The sequence below is a fragment of the Tiliqua scincoides genome, chromosome 1 (assembly GCF_035046505.1).
Source record: "Tiliqua scincoides isolate rTilSci1 chromosome 1, rTilSci1.hap2, whole genome shotgun sequence".
Taxonomy (NCBI): Eukaryota; Metazoa; Chordata; class Lepidosauria; order Squamata; family Scincidae; genus Tiliqua; species Tiliqua scincoides.
This window is the reverse complement of record NC_089821.1, coordinates 66,115,942-66,130,264: the sequence shown is the minus strand read 5'-3', so window position 1 is coordinate 66,130,264 and position 14,323 is coordinate 66,115,942. Positions and strand designations below refer to the sequence as shown.

General features: G+C 46.3%; 1 protein-coding gene across 1 annotated transcript; it reads right to left on the bottom strand.

Annotated features, from left to right (window-relative positions):
* Positions 1–4,386: 4,386 nt before the first annotated feature.
* Positions 4,387–11,916, bottom strand: CDK2AP2 (cyclin dependent kinase 2 associated protein 2). Its single transcript, XM_066636726.1, has 4 exons — positions 11,465–11,916; positions 6,324–6,424; positions 6,107–6,239; positions 4,387–5,103 (listed from the first exon to the last, which is right to left on the bottom strand). Exons 1-4 carry the CDS (start codon positions 11,559–11,561, stop codon positions 5,036–5,038), a joined length of 399 nt encoding a protein of 132 aa, XP_066492823.1. The 5' UTR covers positions 11,562–11,916; the 3' UTR covers positions 4,387–5,035.
* Positions 11,917–14,323: the final 2,407 nt, after the last annotated feature.

Below are 14,323 nucleotides of genomic sequence, written 5' to 3'. Positions count from 1 at the left end.
AGGAAACCAGCGCGGTGTGTGTGATGGAGTGCAGAGGTGGGGGCACGGCAGGCGGGCTCTCTCCCCAGGCGAGGCGGCCCCTCCTGCTTGCAGCCCCTGCAAGTGGCTCCTTCCTCGCCTGGGCGCAGGGACCTTTCCACCAGGCAGCAGCTGGGGGTGGGGGGTCAAGCTTCTTATTCAGCCCCTATGCAAGAGCCTGGGCTGGGTCTGCAGGAAAGCAGAGGAGCCAGCAAGGAAAGCAGGAGCCTGGAGGTTTGCAAGGCAAGGAGCTCTGCGCGCCAACCTCCTGCAGGGGGGAGGAGAAGGCGACCAGCCTGACCCGATCCCCCGGGGTTCCCTCCCTCCCTCTCCGGGATCCAAGACGGGTGGGAGGGCAGGCAAGGCTGTTGCCAGCCTATCCGTTTTTAGCCCAGGCGGAGGTTCCCATAGAAACAAACTGCGCCCCAGCCGGCAGACTCTCAGCAGGCTGCGCGCTCCAACTCCCCCTCCTGTTTCTTGTGACATCATACATTGCCCGGGAAACGCCAGTGACGTCAGAGAGCGGTGATGTCAGTATGCGGGGGAAAAAGGGGGACGGGGAAGCGGCCGTGGTGCGGGTGCGTCACAGGGCAGAGGAAGCTGCCAGAAGGAAATGTGTGCGCAAGACCGCACGTGCTCCAGATGTCGACCTTTAAATAACCCAGAGCCCACTCCTCCCAGCCATATCTACTCTGAAGTAAATCCCATTGTAGCCAACGGGGCTTACTCCCAGGAAAGTGTGGATAGGGTTGTAGCCTCACTAGCAGATTCCAGGACAGGCGCGCTATTGCGTTAGACCGCATCCGCATCGGAGCAGACCTGCAGGCTGCCCTTAGATGTGACCCATCATCACCTCTTCCCTTGCTCTCATGAAGCCCCAGGCTCCCACCCCTTCTCAGCACCTCAGACCCTGCCAAACAGCTCCGCTGGAAAGGCACAAGCTTAAAGCCATTTCTGCCCAACGTTGCATATACGCAACAGGGACCAAATGTGTGTCCCTGTGGGCTGGCCAGAAATGGGTTGAGACAGAAGCACCCTTGAGCAGGGAGACATTTGTGCAGAGGCGGCGGGAAGGATCAGTCATCATAGTATGAGTAGACACTATATATTTAAATTTTTAAAAAATTGGCAAGGCAAGCCCTAGGAAGCTTGCCAAATGGTACAAGAAGCAAATCTCTTCTGGCGTAAGAGAAAAAAATTAATCCAAAATTCAAACGACAGGTTGGGCTCCATGCTGCCATTCACTGCTCATTGATTACACCACACAATGTATTGCAATACTTCCACTCCAACTCTCAAATACTTTGTTTTAAATTTGGTAGCATTGCATCACACTCACCTTATTGCATATACCACCTTTCTTCAAAACAATTCCAGGTACAGAGCATGCAGATGGCCTCCCGTCAGACCCACACAACTTGAAACAGCTGCTGTCACACACGTATCTTCAAACCAAAGCTCAGGCCTCTTGTTGGGTAAAGAAAGAAAAACAGCACCCTGTTCTGTCCTCTGCTGAATGCTCCTTCAGCAAATTCCACAACTAAATGTTATGCTCCTACTTCATAACTGGCAGCTCACATAATAGCAATTTTCTTCTCAGAACTTAGATGGCATTAATCGGCATTTAGAACTAGGGCTGGCAAATGGAGGTCCTATGTACAGTGTTATGCTTTCCAAAGGTTTGATTTTGACATAGTTGTTCTTATACTGATTATTTGGTGATAGCAAACTGAGCTCTGCAAGTGATTGTTAACTACTCAGACAAGAGACTGGGTAAGCATATGCTTAATCAGAAGTTTCTCCAATTGTAATTGGAGATTATCTTGTTCAGCTGCAACAGTCTAAAAAGGTTAGACAGACACATGTCCCCTGGAGTAGGTCCCACTGAACTTGGTAGACAGGCTGTGCTGTGAGCTCCATATCCCTGAGATGGTTACCTTCAGTCTTGTTCAAACCTAAATTACTCATTTCCATATATTATTTCCATTTATCTCTTAATACAGATTTAACCATTCATTTAATAAGTGCAGCACCACATAGGAACACCTATATGAAGTAATACTATTTAAGGGAATATTTGTCACTTGACCTTAACACATAAAGAGCCAAGCAGTTCCATCCTCACTCAGATGTAACACCCAGTGATTTCATTAGGACTTAATCTCAGACAAGTGTGCACAGCTGGTGTAGTGTAATGGGTAAGAGACCAAGGGTCCAATCCTATCCAATTTTCCAATTAATATGTGAAGTGCTTTATACACTCCAAAAGCACTACATAAATGTTTATTACATGAATGAAACAAATTCTAATGTTGAGAAGATACAAAAAAAAGCAACTCTTGTGTGCATTTCTCTCTACACATTCAAATAACTTCAGTATAAACAGCTCACCTCAGGAAAAGAGCCAAGAGATTCATTGTTTGCATGTTCCCAACTAAGGAGCAGCTAGACAAAATTAACTAGGATAGCTTTAATTGCAGTTAAAGAACTTAACACTAGGGAGGCTTTCAGGTAACCCCAGTCTATTTGAACATCAAAGGTGAAGAGTTAAGACTTTACAAATAAAATCCAACATGGTTTTTAATTGCTTGTGTTTTTCAGTGGTTGTAATGCATTAAAATAAAATTAAATGTGTTAAATAAAAAATAGACGCATGCTCAGGGGCTACTGGGGAACTGGAGTTGTTCCCACTCATTGGCCAGTCAATTAACCTGGTTTCATATTAACTGTTTTAAAAGAGCAATTGGCATAATTTCTAACTGTTCTAACTAAATTATGAATTTACCAAATGCCCATCTCTATTTCTTTTCAAGCATTTACAGCAATGGTTCCCAAACTGGTGGGTCATGACCCACCAGCTACTTATCCCTGCATTTTTAAGGGGGGGGGTTTAAACATCTCCAGCCAATGCTAGAGTCCTGGGAAGTCTGGGGAGTCCTCCACAGGGCTCTCCAAGCCCCTGTAATTATGGAAAAAAGAAAAAAGGCACTGCCAATTTCACAACAAAAACCCCCGAAGTGCCTGTTTTTTTCTTTTTCTACAATTACAGAGGCTTGGGGAGCCCTGTGGAGGGCTCCCCAGACCCCCCCCCATCTCCCAGGACTCCAGAGCTGTCTGGAGAAGAGTAAAAAAAACCCTTCCTTCCCTGGGGATCATGTTGCTGCATCCCCCCCCCCCCCGCCCCAGCAAATACTTACATGGTTCCCTCCTTCTAAGGAGGACTTTGGGAACCACTGATTTAGAGGATTACGCTGTCATCTGTCTATCTAGTAAAAACTCAGATACATTTTGCTATCTCTCACGTCTCAGTGTACTGGGTTTTACCTTGTTTGAAGACAGCCATGGTTGGACAGAGTCATCTATAAGCATGCACATCTCATAGGTTTGTGGCAGCCTAGTCCCTTTCTCAAAATGTTTATATTTGATCAAAATATTGAAGAAGTTGGAGAAACTAATAAAAACAGAAAGTGAGTTTCTAGGCTAAATAGCTTATTCCACCACCACCACTACCCCGCTTCCCAGGATGCTACAGATCAGACATATCCATCTCCTGGCAGGAAGAGGTTGTATAACAGGTTAGCAGCAGGAGAGGGTGAAATAGGCAGAGGTTACCACATTTGCCTTCCAACATTAACATGAGAAATGGATCTTTCAGAGAAGACTTGGAGGGTAGGGGGAGAGTGCTTAACACATTCCCCACTTACAAATTTTTCCTTGTAACCCCTGGCCCCAGGAACTTTTTCCTCCAGCCAGGTTGATTTCCAATCTATGAGCTAGTTGAGGATAAGATTTTTTTTAAGTGGCTGCAGAGGAAAAAGTTAAGCACAAATTTTCCACTCAGTTCTCTCCTGTGAATCCCCCAATCCCTCCTTTAGAAGGCAAATATATGTCTAAGAAGCCTCATGCTTGCCCCATAAAATGTGCATCTCTGCTAACTGGGCAATGTGGCTCCTTTTAAAGTGATGCCACTTCACATTTAGCAGAGGTAGAACAAGTATCCCTGTTCACCCCTGCATGGCATCTTTTCCAGTGACTACTGCTGGTGTATCCTCTTCTTTCTTTTTTTAGATTGTGAGTTCATTGGGGCAGAACCATTTGATTTATTTTACTACGTAAACTGCTTTGTGAACTACTCTTGTTGAAAAGTGTTATATAAATATTCTTAATAAAATCTAGTACTCCTTTAAAAGTTATAGCCCACCTCTACAGATGCTATCCCAAGTACAAGATAGTAACCCAACAATCCTCCTGAATAAAAAAGCAACAGAAAGACAACATTCTACTGAGATATGAAAGCTAGTTTTATGTTTATGCTTGAGAGAATCTCTTCTGAAATGTTGGTACCAAGAATCAAGCCAACTAGCTCCTAAGCTCAGTCCAAAAGCAGCAGCAAGTAGGCTTTGGAACAAAGCCATAAAAATGTTTGGAGCAACCATGTACCCAGATCTTCACAGAACAACACCGATGTGGTTTAACAGAGATAACCTGCCAACTCCTGACATAGTAATAATGCCACTGGTAGTGACTGCTGCCCTAGGCTATCACCACAAGTGGCAAGAAAGGCTTCATGCTGCTTTACTAAGAACGAACATCTTGGAATACAGACCTTCAATAATGTCTTAGTGAGGAGAGACTATTTCCTTCATCACCACATGAACTTTAAAAAAACCCACAGTGAAGAAGAGATAATCCAAATTCCAAAGCTTTCCTTTTATTTATAAAAACCCCACACATTTATAAAGACAGACTTGCTACCAGCCGTTATTCTCGTTTGTTGAGCAGAATGAACTCTTTCTACATCAACTCCCAGAGTGCCAATTGGTGGGAAGTTCTGTGATGCAGCAGGACAAGCTTCAGATTCTTAGATGCCAATTGGTATAAAGGCTTTAGAAAACAATGGCAGTTCCAGGACTTGAGACACTGATTGAAAGATTTGAAGAGGTGAGGAAAAATCTCCAGATTCCAAAATGCTGGTTAGCCGGAAAGTCCACGGGGTGGTTCCAGGAGGAAGTGACTGTTACGTGCGGGCGTTGCGCTCTGTCTCAGCCAGACACTCTCTTACCAGCGCCCGGGCATGAATAATACCTGTGAAGGAAAGGCACAAGGCTAAGTAAGACACACTGGACAACCTGTTTCATAACGTCATTACAGCAGGGCCTTGTTTGCCATATTCACAACACTGTCTTTCACTCAAGCTGAAAGACACTTGTGTATGGCTTTCCCCCCACTGTCTCATGCTTCAAAAGTGTATTGAATGAAGTGGACTTTTTCAGGAGATGGCAGAGAATCAAGTACAGTGGGCCTGCTGAATCTGCAAATTGAGGATCGGCGGATTTCATTATCTGTGGGTCCCCAAACCCACAGGCTGGACCCACATGAACCTTTCAGAGGCAATCAGAGCTGTGCTTTAGTTGCCTCTGGAGGATTACAGGGCTCCCAAAACTCACTGATTTCATCATCCACAGGTTTCCTTATCTGCGGGGGGGGGGGGGAGACCTGGAATGGAACCCCTGCAGAAAAGGCAGGATGCCCTGTCTGTGTGAGTCAGGAAATACAGATGAGGAAAATCACTTGCCCGCAACTTACAGGATAAGCAGAATAAAACACAAAAAACAGCTGGACAACAAGCTTGCAGGAAGAGGTCGACCCTGCAGTGACAGCAAGAGTTATACACACTGGATACATAGACTAATCCAGCAGGTTGTACTTGTTCCTATTGTGTTGCAGCCATCTGCACCAGAAACTGCAGAGCTGGCAAGTTACCTTTGGGAGGTCCAGCTTTAGGGCTAGGATGGCATTTTACTTTATTCCCTTCTGGGCCAAGCACAGAAAGAAATGGAAAAAGAAATGGATAGGAAAACTTAACGAGTTTACAGAGCCAAATGAACTAGCTGCCATGAACATCAATCACCACATGAGCTACATTCTATAAAAGATTAAGTGTGCAGTGCCCAATTTCTGAACTGTCATTCCAATACCTTAGAGGAAGCTCAAGATATTTCAAAGTCACATTTATATGGAGTTACTTTCAAGATCTCAGTAATTAGTTCCCTATAAGCAGGACACCCTCTCTCAAAAAGGTTCCTACCTCGTTTCAGTCGCTCCATGGCACTCTTGCTGCCTGCATAAGTAGGTCGGATCTCCTTGCCCATCTCCTCAATGACAGAAAGCAGGTCCGTGTATGTGCTCTGAGAGCCTTGGGCACCTGGTGGCTTCATAGCCTGGGAAGTCAAGACAAGAAAAATGAAGGACACTCTTTTCACCAGATGGCAAGAGTCTTGCCCAGTTCCAGAGAAATAACTCACCTGCACGTAGCCCATCGAAGGGGGTCCAAAATCGTTGAATAGTGGTCGGAACGGGGCAGAAGCTCCAGGGACAGATCCAGACGGGGATGGGACACTCGTGGCTGAAAGTAACAAGAGAAAAAGTGGGATTTTAGTTGAGGGGAATAATTGGGAAATTGCAAGAATGTAGACTCAATACTGAGTGTTTTAGTCAGCGCTAAATTCCTACGCCTTCCAAACTTTCAATGGACAGTGGCCCCTAGAAGACCACCCTGAATTCTCTCTGTATGCTTGTGCAATACAGTTAGCATAAATCAGAGCTGGAAAAGAAAGAGAGAGAGAGCTCTTTGTTACAACTTGTTCTGGATGTCTACTGTAATGGAAAGTGGACTCGGTGTGGTACTTTTACATCAAGGGAACCATACTGTGTTATCCAATTCTGCAGATACAAGATCTAAATTAGTAAAGTAAAAGGCTGGTTTCTAATGAATAAAGTTATTTATTTTTATTGCAGGGCAAGATGAACCATCACTTCACAATCATTTTCTCATGAAGCCCAGGAAAAAAATTTGTTGCTTGCATGACTACTTTCTCAGTACTGCTCATAAGTACTTAAGAGCAAATAGGCTCACAACTTTGAGGATTTTATTTGCAAGCCTAGTCCAAGATTGTGCTCTTCAACCAGTGGTGCTTTACAGGATGACAGGTGGTCCTTGACCAGGCAGATTATTCAACCTGTGTGTGAACTGCCACAGAGATTGTCTAGCACTGCTCTACCAGGCCTGCTTCCACCAAAAATGGAGAGGGCTGACACAGCACGGTGTTGGCAGTAAGATGCAACAGTGGGTGCAGGTCAGACAAAGAAAGGTTAGCACAGGACTGAGGTGAGACCAGCAGCAGCTGGAGAAAATTGTTGTGGGAATAATTGTGTGGCAAAATGTGCAGCATTTTTATTTTTTAAGAACAAGTTATGCTGCCAACAGAAGTCTTTCTGGCAGCAAAATGTGAAAGGGCTTCTCTGTAGTGGTGCCCAGATTGTGGAGTTCCTTCTGCAGATGTGGTCAGTATCACTAATTTTGTTTTGGCACTGGCTGAAGCCCTTATTTCAGCTGGCCTTCCCCTCCTAATTTTGGTGCTGGGTTTTCTGATTTTCCTGGTATATTTATCAGTGCCCACCATTACGTTCTGACACTGCCTAGTTCATCTGTTATTTATTGTCTTTTGTGATTTTATTGTCATTCTTCATTTTGATATTGCTAGCTATCTTGAACACCTTCCAAGTGAATGGGAGAGAGGGGAACACAAGATATAAATGTTGAAAACAAAACACAGGGAAATGCCCCATTCCAATTTCTGCATTCTGTTCAGAACACAGATTTCGTTCACTTTCTTTTGCCTAATACCTTTTGAGTGCTTAATAAGTACAAAGAAGAACATCAGCTCCTCACTGTACTATTAACTCTTGATCCCAGCTATGAGTAACAACTGTGCTAAAATACAAAGAAGTCATACAATAAAACATAGGGCTGTTTAAGACAAAAACATTTAGGCTACAATCCTATACCCACTTAACCATGAGCAAGCCCCACTGAACTCAAAGGGGCTTAATTTTGAGTAGACATGCCTAGGCTTGTATGGTTAGTCAGTTAACCTATAGTTACAGTATAGTATAGTTATAGTATAGTAACTAACAGTTAACCTATAGTTTCCCTATAGTGGGAAACCCTGGCCTCTGAGCGGCCTGCTTGGAGGCAGGCTGTGCAGCATGGCCTTTCCCAGTTTGAAGAGACACTTTGCCAACAGTCTGAGGCTAAGAGGCAAAGAAGGAAGGCCCATAGCCAGGGAGACAGACCAGGGACAGACTGCACTTGCTCCCGGTGTGGGATTGTCACTCCCGGATTGGCCTTTTCAGCCACACTAGACGCTGTGCCAGAACCACCTTTCAGAGCGCGATACCATAGTCTTTCGAGACTGAAGGTTGCCAATACAATACAGTTAACCTATTCATTTGATGGAGGAGCATGCATCTATCACAGTATGTGAGGCAGGCACCCCATATGGAGGCCCATGCATGTCTAATCCTTCTCTCTTGTCTGAAGTAGCAATAATCACATAAATTGGGCCACTGCAAATATGGGCACCCATTTCCCACACATCACCTTAGGTGTAAAGCAGCAGCGGGGACATGTGCTCTCACCTCCGCTACTCAGAACAAGTTGCCAGCTAACTAAGAATATAAATCAACTCATAGGTTCTAATGAAACATGACTTAGATAGGAGCCAGTAGTAATAGATTCAATTGAATATAAATTGAAATTCTAAAAATCTCTCAAAAATAGGAACAACAATGTTGAAAGTGTGTGTTGAAACACACACAGGGAGGGAGAGAGCTGTTTGATCCAAATGCAGTTCAAGAATTTCTAGTTTATTGTGACTCACTTTTTGGCCATCTTGCATCATGACAGTTTCTCATGCACATTTATGTTCTACCAACTCAACTGCACTTAAGCCTGAATTTAAAAAGTCATTCAACCAGCCTCTCACTTTAGTCTTTAGCACTCCAAACTGCCTCTCAATGAAGATCTTAATATTATATCAATAGACAATCGTGAGAATGTCAATACACCTTTTTAAAGACCAAGAGTAGAAGCAATAAAAATGTACTCTTCACATCAGCACACACCACTTCCCCTGGGCTCTTTCAGCCTTGACCACAGAAGCTTGTGGTTTTGCCTTAACTTCCTGCAGTCCAACGCTCAAGACAGAAGTTCTTCTTTTGAAGGGAGGGAGGGGATGAAAATGACAGCCACCCCCACACACTTGTACTGTATAAAGGAGCCTGCTACTGCCTTTCATTGATCTTGGTCTGGCCATCAGCCTTGGTTATCACCTTCAGGTTGCATTTCTAACTATCCTTGTGAGCCTTAAGTTCACAATATTAGACCATCATCTTAACATTCCATTAATTGTGCACATGTCAATGTCACTCACCACTGCTTAAATCAGGTTAAGAACAGACGGAGGTATTCAACTCAGGGCACATTTCTAAAAATAGAAAGCTTGCTAGTACAGAGTCTTTAAGAAAATTCCCCAATTCAGAAACTTTACAAGAAGAATGAGACTAATTATGTCAGTAATAAGAGACGACGTATGTAGCTTGTAAAGCATCTGGTGTTAATCTGTGGTCTTGGGATGATCTTTGCCAGCCCTAATACCCAGGATCCATTTTGGTTAGCAACACCATCAACTGAAATTGGGATTTTCTGAACATAAAACATGTGCCCTACTACTGAGTTACAGCCCTCTTCACTTTTGTAGAAACTTCTGCAGGTGTATTTGCAAGGATGCTTCAGTGATAGAATCACAAGATTAAAGGAATCAAGATCCGAGCCCTCTATGATTAGATAGTCAGTCTCTCTCTGTCTCACACACACACCAACTTCACCAATTTCCAAAGCTATCATCTGTATAGAAGTGTGCCAACAATAGGGGGAGGTGCTTGCAGACAAGCCACTGCATAAATAGCTTGTATGCAAGCCAAGACACATACTTACAGGGGGAGAGGGAATTAAAACAGCACAGGATTAAAAGCCAATTTACCTAAAAAAATTATTCCTAATTCTCCAATATAACAGTAAAACAAATCCTAGTCTTCCAGAACAACCAGTGAACTCCTGATACAGGAATTTATATTCTTATACTAGGTTTCTCACTCTTTTAAGGTACATCAATTCATAAGTAGTTTTTTTCCCTTTTTTCTGGGGCATCTATAGAAGGACATTTCAAGGGATAAATCAAAAGTTACTGGGAGACTGAGCAGCCCATTTTTCCCCAGTCACAATTCCTTATTTGCTGGCAACTTTTTCTGCTTGCTAATCCAATGAAATGCCATTCATCTTGACAGGCTGCAACCCTTAGCACACTTACTACAGCGTAAACCCTACTCAATGCAATGGGACAGACTCCTGGGCGAATATGAAAATTAAATGTTTTTAATGCCTTATTTGATGTTTCTACCTGTTGCTATACTTTGTACTTGATTATAAGCTTTGTTAGCTGCCTTGGGCATTTGTTTGGGCATGGGAAAAGCAGGATATAAATTTCTTACATAAATAAAATAAATAAATATGCACTCCCTCCATTTGCCTATTCACTCTCTATGTTCCCTTTTCACCCACAGGGCTGTCCCAGGAATTTAACTTCCTTTTCTTTTCTTTTTTCTGGCAGAGCTTCAGGCCAGATGTCCTGCCACCTCCAAGTGCAGCCTCTGCCCCTTGCCCTCCAGGGACTTGCAGTGGGTCGGGAGGCAGGTGAGGCAGAGCCTCCCCACCAGAGTCCTTTGAGAAGTGCCCAATCCTATCCAACTTCCCAGCACCGGTGCAGCCCCAAGGTAAGGGAACAAGCCTTCCCATACCTTGAAGAGGCCTCTGTGACTGCCTCCCCACCACAAAACACAGTGCATGCCCCATTGACATGGCTGCACCGGCACTGGACAATTTGATAGGATTGGGCCCTTAGAGCCTGATCCTATGCATGTCTACTCAGAAGTAAGCCCCATTATAGGCTCTTACTCCCAGGTTAGTGTGGATACGACTGTAGCCTTAGCAGCAGGCACACCAGAGGCAGTGATGGGAAAAGCTCCCTGGCACCCAAGCACTAGTTCGGATGTTGCACTTTGAAACACACAGATGCACACACGTGCAGCGCATTTATGGTGTTTGTTACACTGGGAGCATCTCTGCCGCCACCGCCTCTTCTGGGGTGAGAAAACCTGCCTCTCCCCAGACCTCTGCCCCAAGGGGCGGCTGAGGAAGGCAGGAGCCTGCCAGGAGAAGAAGGGGATGTGGCAAGCCTTGGGCCAGGCGTCGCTGCTGCCACCTCCCCAGTGCAGCCTCCCCCCTTGCTGCCCTCCAGGGGCGTGCGATGGGTGGAGAGGCAGAGCCTCCCCGCCGGAGTCCTTCGAGCAGCGCCGCCGCCGTGGGAGGCACCCAAGCGCCCACCACCCAGGCGCCCTGCACACGCTAACGCTTTGCGCGTGGGTGGTGGGTGCTGGGGCACCTCCCACGGCGGCGGCGCTGCTCGAAGGACTCCGGCGGAGAGGCTCTGCCTCCCCTGCCGCCCTCACCCCGCCGGCCTGGGCTCTGAGGAAGACGGACGCTTACCGCCCGGCGGGGCTCCGGGGGCGGGGCTGGCGCTGCTGCTGCTGGTGCCGGCGGCTCCGGAGCTGGTGGGGGCAGGCGCGATGGGCTTGTAGGACATCCCCGACTCCGCGCTCTCTGGTGCTGGCGAGCCCGCGATTGGCGCGCTGCTCCGGCTCCGGCCGCCGCTTCGATTGGCCGCGAGGCTCCCGCAGGCGCGTCCCTGGCTGGCGGGCGCCTGTGCTCCGCGCGCCCCGATTGGCGGGGGAGCGCTCGGTCCCACCTCCCAATTGGCCGCGTCCGTCTCTTCCCTCCCCCCCTCCTGCCCCAGGCTTGGTCCCCGGCAAGCGAGGGCTCTTCCTCCGCGCCCGGCCAGGCGCGCTCCCGCTTCGCAGCCGAGCTCTGCCTTCTCGCGCCCGCAGGCCGGGGACTGAGCCTGGCAGAGCGAGCACGCGCACCGCCCGCCCCTTCCCACTCCTCTCTGCTCCCCGCGCCCACCCTGCCCTGAGCAGAGCTCGCCGACCGGCCGCTGCGGATGACGCCTTCGCCCCGCGCCTACGTGTCCCGCTCCCTCCCCCTGTGACCTCACCGCGTCGCTCGACTCCCTTCTCTGCCCGTCTCCATGGCGACCACAGCGTCCTGCTGGGGCCTAGTAGTAGTAGCAGTTCCTCTCCTTCAGGTTGTGGTGCTCCCCTACCCTGGGGTGTGGCAATGCCCAGCCTATGTGACCCTGCTCTGGGCTCAATTAAAAACCTGTAGTAATTACCTGTCTTTGGCTTTGTTACATGAACACTGTTCCAAGATGACATCCCTGCTTGTAGGGTGACCAGACACAAAGGGGGTCAGAGCACCTACCCAACCATTGCATTGAAGAGGGGATTTTGGCAGGTGCAGCTTAAAAAACCCTTCCATGTTGAGCCGCACCTGCCAAAGCTCCCTCTTCTATACAAGGGTTAAAGGTACAGGTGTGCATCACTTAACAATGGGGATACGTTCTAACCGTTGTTATGCAATTAGGTCATTAAGTGAACATTCAGCCCAATCTGGTACCATTGTTGTGTAAACAGACACTCCCTGCCAGACAAGGGTTAATGGTACAGGTGTGCATCACTTAACAATGAGGATACATTCTCTGATCCCCATTGTTATGCAATTAGGTCATTAAGTGAACATTTGGCCCAATCTAGTGCCATTGTTGTGTAAACAGACACCCCCTGCCAGACACTCTCTGGCCACACAGGGTGCTGGAGATAGATGGCCTCTTCATTAAAAACCTTTCTTGTGTAAACAGACATTCTGCTGCAGGCTAAGGAGACCTGACTGCCTCATTAAGAGCCTCTTTGTGGTGCTTTGACCACCATTGGATATGCAGTCCATCATTAAGTGGAAGGTTGTTAAGCAACGGTGCTGAGGTGCGGTGACCCCAGACTGTAACCCACATGTAAAGGCCAGTGGAGCAACACATAAGCATAGTGGGGAAAAAGGCTGCTTGGTGTTTAGAAAGAATCATTTTGCAAGTCTGAAGCACAGAGAATAGTAAAAGCTGCTTGATTTTATTAAAGGCAATAAGCTGACTGAGGCTGGAACTTTGAGGCCTCAAAGGCTGTGTTATACACTTTGGAATTTAGCCTAGAAAACAGTACCAGGCTGGAGATGTATGCCTTGATAGAAAACACACCTGTGTTCACCAGGAAAACGTAACTACTCTCTTATGCTTTAGGAGCAAAGGTATACATATGGAGACCAAGCAACCTTTGAGAGAGAGAGAGAGAGATGTCAAAATGTTTGATTTTAGTGAAACTATTAAAGGAAGTTTAAAGGGCCCCACAGAGGCTAGGCCATCCTAATTAAGATGAGTCTGAAGGGGATGTATGCTAAGAAATGGGTCTGAAGTTCTGCCAAAGATGAGGTCTTCACAGCTGTGTTCAAGTGTTTTTGTATTCTCTTTTCATGAGGCTAGTGAGAGGACAAGTCAATTAATTTCTAATTGGAATGATAAATGTGAGTAAGGGTCAGCACTGGATCAATAGTGGATAAAATGATATTATAGCAACCCCTGCTGGTTCTTGAAAACTTTGTAATTCAATATGTTTAATTTTACCTTTTACGGGAACTGTAACCTGAGACAAGCCTCTCAGGTGTCTCTAAAGTTATCTATAGCCTATTAAGGCCCCATCTATGATGTCTAACTTCAGCCAATGGGTAGTTCAGATTTTCAAACAAAGGACCCAGAATGGTATAAAGAGTCCAGTTAACATTTGGAAATTGCTCCCCATGCTTTGGACATGAGTCCCTTGAGATGCCCATTGCATGCAATGAAATAAAGCCTGCAAACTTTCACTCCTGAATACCGAGATTTCTTGAGTTGCCTTCTTTCTACCCTGCAACAGTGCCTGTATCCTGAGTCTGTCCTATCTTGTATCCCTGTGTATCTGGGACTAAAGACAATATTGCCATCACTTGTGGAGAACCTTATCTGGCAGGTCTTTGTGCAACCTTAGTGCTTTCACATTAGCCAGACATGTCACTCTATTTGGAGGAAACAGCAGCATTGGTCACTTAAGTACTGTAAATAAATACACATGTAGGAGGAGACAACATGCTATTTCCCCCATCCCTAGCAGGATGAGAGACCTAAGACATCCCCCCACCCCCATAATTCCCTTTCATTGTCTTATAGAGCAGTGGTCTTCAACCTTTTTTGTGCCATGACCCCAATCAACCAACCAACCAACCAATCAAGAGGACCCACTACTGTTCCCACTGCCCATCACCACCCATGTTCTGCCTTCTCCATACTGTTCACTGTAACCAAATATTCTTATTAGAGACAGCAAAGTAAATTACTATGAAGCCTGGCACTAGTGAAAGCTGTTTTGCACA